Source organism: Pan paniscus, chromosome 9, assembly GCF_029289425.2.
Source record: "Pan paniscus chromosome 9, NHGRI_mPanPan1-v2.0_pri, whole genome shotgun sequence".
Classification (NCBI taxonomy): Eukaryota; Metazoa; Chordata; class Mammalia; order Primates; family Hominidae; genus Pan; species Pan paniscus.
Genome location: NC_073258.2, coordinates 68,745,701 through 68,751,422, shown reverse-complemented (window position 1 = coordinate 68,751,422; position 5,722 = coordinate 68,745,701). Strand labels below are relative to the sequence as shown.

At 57.9% G+C, this 5,722-nt stretch overlaps 1 protein-coding gene across 2 annotated transcripts; it reads left to right on the top strand.

The window, feature by feature from the left end:
* Positions 1–416: 416 nt before the first annotated feature.
* Positions 417–4,958, top strand: CABP2 (calcium binding protein 2). 2 transcript variants are annotated; one of them, XM_003828730.4, is made up of 7 exons: positions 417–578; positions 1,147–1,317; positions 1,881–1,911; positions 2,704–2,838; positions 3,710–3,819; positions 3,930–4,077; positions 4,706–4,958. In XM_003828730.4, the coding sequence occupies exons 1-7, from the start codon at positions 537–539 to the stop codon at positions 4,729–4,731; spliced, it is 663 nt and encodes a 220-aa protein (XP_003828778.1). In that variant the 5' UTR covers positions 417–536; the 3' UTR covers positions 4,732–4,958. The 2 variants fall into 2 exon arrangements, with proteins under 2 accessions (XP_003828778.1, XP_008952419.1); XM_008954171.4 differs by having other exon boundaries at positions 1,147–1,321.
* Positions 4,959–5,722: the final 764 nt, after the last annotated feature.

Below are 5,722 nucleotides of genomic sequence, written 5' to 3'. Positions count from 1 at the left end.
CCTGGGCTGAGCCAAGTGGCTGCCTCTTTCTGGGAGGCTGTGTGGGAAGGCCCGCGTGTCCATACCAACCGGAATCTGTGCCATTCGGAGGGCCCAGCCCACCCTGGCACACTGCACGCCTGCCTTCCTCCTCCTGGGACCCAGGCCCTGCTTCTGAAGACATTAAATCTCCCCTGATTGGGAGAGATTAGAGGCAGGGGTTGGGGGAGGGTGCTGGAGAAGGGGCGTCTGGAAGACCCTCAGGAGGCAGTCTGGGGAGGCTATGCTCTCCAGGGGGCCTTGGGCCCAAGTGGCTCCCCTCAGCAGCAGAGACGCTCAAAGATAATCCCGGATTAGGACCCAAGCCCCGGGCCCAAGTCCCCCGCCTGCCCACCCGCCCCCGATCTTCCCCACAAAACCCCAGGAAAATCCCCAGCAGTACTCCCAGGCTCTCATCGGGAGCAGCTGGGGGCTGGCAGGAGTCCTCAGGCAGCAGCATCCACCGAGGCCCACCCGGGCCACCCCCGGGGTTCCAGGCCTGGCATGGTTCAAGGCCCATGGGGAACTGTGCCAAGCGGCCCTGGCGCCGGGGCCCTAAGGTAGGAGGGGTCAGGGGAGAAACCCAGGCCAGGAGGCTGGAATGGACCCTGAGGGTCAGATGGGATGGGCAGAGCCCTCCGAGGGCCAGGCGGGGTTGGGGGCTGCCCACTGCCCCAGGTGGAGATTTTTTTCCTGGAAGCCACAGCCTCTGGCCATCCTGATCTTGGCTCCCACCGACCTCTGGGTCTCCCCTGCCAGGCTTCAGGTCCCCCAGCTGCCCGTCCAGCTGCCCCATCCCAGCTGCAGGTCCCTGCTCTCTGCTAGCCAGCCTCCATCTAGGAGACAGAGCTGGGCACAAGGTCCCTCTCTGCCGCTGGCTTTCTCAGTGGCCTTGGCCAAGTCTCTTGCCTTTTCTGGTCCTCAGTTTGCCCAACAGAACAGTTAGAGGATTGACTCTTTCTGCCTAAAGAGTTCACGGGTGAGGGTCCTCTCTCTACCCCCCAGCCCCTTCCCTACTATCCCATGCCGGGCTCCAAAGACAGGAGCAGCTGGTGAGAGGAGTGGGGAGGGCTATCAGGCCCAGAGCTCAGCGGCCACTGCCCCAGCTCACGGCCGGCTCTGCTGCAGGACCCCTTGCAGTGGCTCGGCTCCCCACCAAGGGGCTCCTGCCCCAGCCCCAGCTCCAGCCCCAAGGAGCAGGGGGACCCCGGGCCAGGCATCCAGGGCTACTCGGTGCTCAACAGCCTGGTGGGGCCTGCCTGCATCTTCCTGCGGCCCAGCATTGCCGCCACCCAACTCGTATGTACGGCCACCTGCCCACCAGCCTGCCTGCCCTTGCCCCTCTCCCACCAGCTCACCTGCCCTTGCCCCTCGCACTCCAGCCCACCTACCCTTGCCCCTCGCTTTGCCTCTCCTGGAGCTAGGGGGAAGAGGATTGAGTGGGGACATCAGAGCAAAGGTACACAGATCTGGGGTGGGGGTGCAGAGAGGGGAGAGAGCAATGACTCTAGAAATGGAAGAGAGATCAACAGTGACATTGAGGCTGGCGGGACCAAGTCTGAGGTTCTGCCCAAACCCCAGATCCACCACCAGCAAAGGGAGCCCCCTGCCCCAGAAGAGGGTGATGGAGTAGGTGAGGACGGCCCAAGGAGTGACCTAGGCCGGAAGCAGGGAAGGGGGCACCCGGTTACCCAGGCCAGTGAGTAGGATGGGGTGGGAACCAGGGCCGAGCAATCAGACAGACACAGGCCCTGCGTGTGCGTGTTGGATTGTGGGGCTGGGTGGGGAGCCCCGGGAAGCAAGAAGGAAGGGCACAGTCATCAGTAGGAGCAGGGAATTCCTAACCCCTCTGTGCCCTTCAGGACCGGGAGCTGCGGCCCGAGGAGATTGAAGGTAAAGGGTTGGAGAAGGAACTGGTTCCCTGGAGGGGAGGTGGCATGGGGGGCATGGGGTGGGGACACAGGGTTGGGGGGGCATCGGGTGGGGGCCTCAGTGTTTCCAGGAGGAAGTGGGAGCAAGAAGGCTGCAGGGGACCAGTTTAGGGAAATGGGGACAAGACTGAGCAGGGAGGGGATGACAGACCCCCACCCAGCTGTCATTCCTTGGTCTCACTCACCAGGCAGGTGACAGGGCCCCTTTTATATTTGTTCATTCAGCTGACACTTCCTGGGTGCCCACTGTGTGCCTGGCCCTGGCTGAGCACTGGGAAACATGGCCAGCTAGACAGATATGGCCCGTGCCCTCTGGAGACCAACGTCAATTAGTCAGCTGCAAGTACAAATGGTGCATGTGCTCTCCAGGAAAGGGACAAATGGGCCGGGGGAGGCCACATGTAGAGGGATGGCTTCCTTTAGTAGGTGACATAGGACCAAAGAGGAAGGGGAAGAGTGAGGAAATCTCCAAGAGGTCAGAATTTGTTTCCCCCACTTTCTTTCTTTCTTCCTTTTTGAAAAATTTCACTGCTGTATCCCCAGTGCCTAGAGCAGAGCTTGGCACATAGTAGATGCTCCTCAAATATTTGCTGAAAGAACAAATAACAGGAACAGCACGTGCAAAGGCCCCGAGGCAGCAAAGAGAATCTGATGTTCAGAAGGAGGGATGATTGGACCAAGGGAGAAGGGTAGGCGGGTCCAGGCCAGGATCAGGGGGATGTGGGGGAAGGACTGACCCCACCCTGCCTGGCAGAGCTGCAGGTCGCCTTCCAGGAGTTTGACCGAGACCGGGACGGCTACATTGGCTGCCGGGAGCTGGGTGCCTGCATGCGGACCCTGGGCTACATGCCCACCGAGATGGAGCTCATCGAGATCTCACAACAAATCAGTATGTGCCTCGGACCCGTCCCCATCCCCAGTCCTCCAGATGCCCCCGCTGGGCCCATGAAGCCAAGCAGTCCAGGTATACAGGTGACTGCACAGGCTGTCCCCAGAGCCCATGACCTTGGTCATTCTCAAGGCAAGCTCTCTGCCTCTGGAGAATCTCACCAGCTTCTAGGAGGTGGGCACAGCAAGGACTGTGATCCTCATTCTGCAAATGAGGCAACTGAATGGTTAAGTGACTTGTCTAAGGTCACACAGCAAGTTCCTTGGAGCCAGGACTTGAACCCAACCGAAGTGTTCAGGAAAATTAAGGAAAGTTCCAAGAAGTTTTTTGGTTTTTTTTGTTTGTTTGTTTTTTGTTTTTTGTTTTTTGTTTTTTTTTAGATGGGGTCTTTTTCTGTCACCCAGGAGTGACAATGGCGCTATCTCGGCTCACTGCAACATCCGCCTCCTGGGTTCAAGCAATTCTCCTGCCTCAGCCTCCTGAGTAGCTGGGATTACAGGCACCTGCCACCATGCCCAGCTAATTTTTGTATTTTTAGTGGAGACGGGGTTTCACCATGTTAGTCAGGCTGGTCTCGAACTCCTGACCTCAGGTGATCCACCCGCCTCAGCCTCCCAAAGTGCTGGCATTACAGGCGTGAACCACCGTGCCTGGCCCAAGAAGTTTTGGGAGTGGTTTTCCTTTCACTTTTGGCCAAATCTGTGCCTTGTTTGGAGGGCGATTCCCATTGGGAAATACAGATGACCCAGGCTTCTGGCGCAGAGGGAGGAAAGGATCCATTCACGAAGGGAAGGCAGAGGGCAGAGGAGGGAGGGCCAGGGAGGGGCAGGGGTCTCTGATGCCCTGGGTCTGTAATGGACGGGACCCCCAGGTGGCGGAAAGGTGGACTTTGAAGACTTCGTGGAGCTGATGGGCCCCAAGCTGCTGGCAGAGACAGCAGACATGATCGGTGTCCGGGAGCTACGGGACGCCTTCCGGGAGGTGCGGCCACTGGGGCTGAGGGCGGGCGGGGCTGCGTGTCTGCCGTGAGTGAGGGGCTGCGCGTGTGAATGACTGTCAGTGACCAGACGCCACAACCAACGCCGCCACAGTTCGACACCAATGGGGACGGCCGCATCAGCGTGGGCGAGCTCCGGGCGGCCCTCAAGGCCCTGCTGGGGGAGCGCCTCAGCCAGCGGGAGGTGGACGAGATCCTCCAGGACGTGGACCTCAATGGGGACGGTCTGGTCGACTTCGAAGGTACCCCCTGCCGCACGTAGCAACTCACGCCCTGGAAGGGTCCTAGCAGATAAGAAACCGCACAGCAAGAGTCACCACTGGGCACCAGACCCTGTGCCACGCACTCCCATGTCCTCTCCTAGTTAATTACCATGGAGAATCCGAGAGGAAGGAATTGTTATCCCCATAGGCAAGAGAAGAAAGTCCATTCTCAGGAAAGCCTAGGCACTTAGCAAAAAAGCAAGTAGATGGAGTCAAGATTTGAATCTGGGCAGCCTGATCCAGAACCCAGCTCTTCCTCTATGCTGCATTCCCATAAAGGCGTAAAATGATTAAATAATAATAGAAGCCAAGGAAAATTACTATGTGGAAATGTATTCCCATAAGTAGGCCTCAAAGTTGCTCCTGAGCTTCCTAGCTGTCAAAGCAAAAAGGAAAACAAGTTCCATTACAAGGGTTTGTTTGTTTTTCCCCCATAAGACAAAGCCTCCTCTTCCCGGCTCTGAGGCCTATTCCCTATCAGATCCAGAGGATGCCCTTGAAGACCCTCCCCTCAACCACACTCCCACCCGCCCCAAGGCCTGCAGATGATCCTCACTCCTAGCGCAGTCCAGAGAACAGACCCAAAACCTTGGCTTCGTCCTGGCAGAGTTTGTGCGAATGATGTCTCGGTGAGCCTGTACAGAAGCTGGAGGCAGCATAAAGGACTCAAGGACCACAGCCTCTGCCCACCAGCATGTTCCTTGAAGCCCATCGCCTCCAGCGGGGACCCTCCTTTCCTCCCCATCCCACCTGTGTGCAGTGCCCTTGCCTGCCTTCACCCCCACCACCGCTTCTCCAATAAAGCCGCCTGGCCTTGTCTCTGTCTCTCTGACAATAAAATATCTCCAAGCCTGGGGAGATGGCTTTTGCCTCTCACTTGCTTATCCTGGAGGCTCCAGTATTTGGCCCCCAAAACCAAGTACTGGGGCTGTCCCCTTGGATCACAAGCCCCTTCCATTGTGAGCTCCAGGGAGATGGGGACCCTCTCTTATTCCTCTCTGGATCCTGGACCCAGCCCAGAGCAAGTGTCAGGAAACATCCCTAGCGAGTAAACAAAGCTTTCTTGTCCCAAGCTCAGGCGTGTGTTGGCCTCCACAGTTCCTGCCGTGTATCCTGAGAACAGCTCCTGCTACCTGCATGATTACATTCGAGCGTGGAGCAAGTACTACAAGAAGACCTTTCCCAAGCTTGGTCTCACTTTTCCTGCAGTAGCCTTGGAGGCACACTGCTCAGAGCTCACTTCAAGTACATGCAGTTCAACTTAGAGAAGTGCATGAGTTAGCAGAAGGGCTCAGCCACTGGCCCCTTCAGGAGACACCTCAGCTTTTGGGCTGACACCTCACTCATCCAGGGAGCCCCCAGCCACTAACTGAGCACAGCATGGGGAACCAGGACCTGGACATTTCTGCCTAATGCAAGGCTCCTCTAATGAGCAGTCTTTGCTCTGAGCTCCCCTTTGGGGCAGCCAAGACAGACAGATCTGCGTGGAGTCAGAGGCTCGCCTGCCCAGTCCTGCTTCCTCCCCCTTTACCTTCCACCCTCCCTAACTCCATCTCAGCATCTTCCTCCTGGAGGACCCCGGACACTCAAAGCATATCCCAGTCTTCAGGGCCCCATTTTCCAG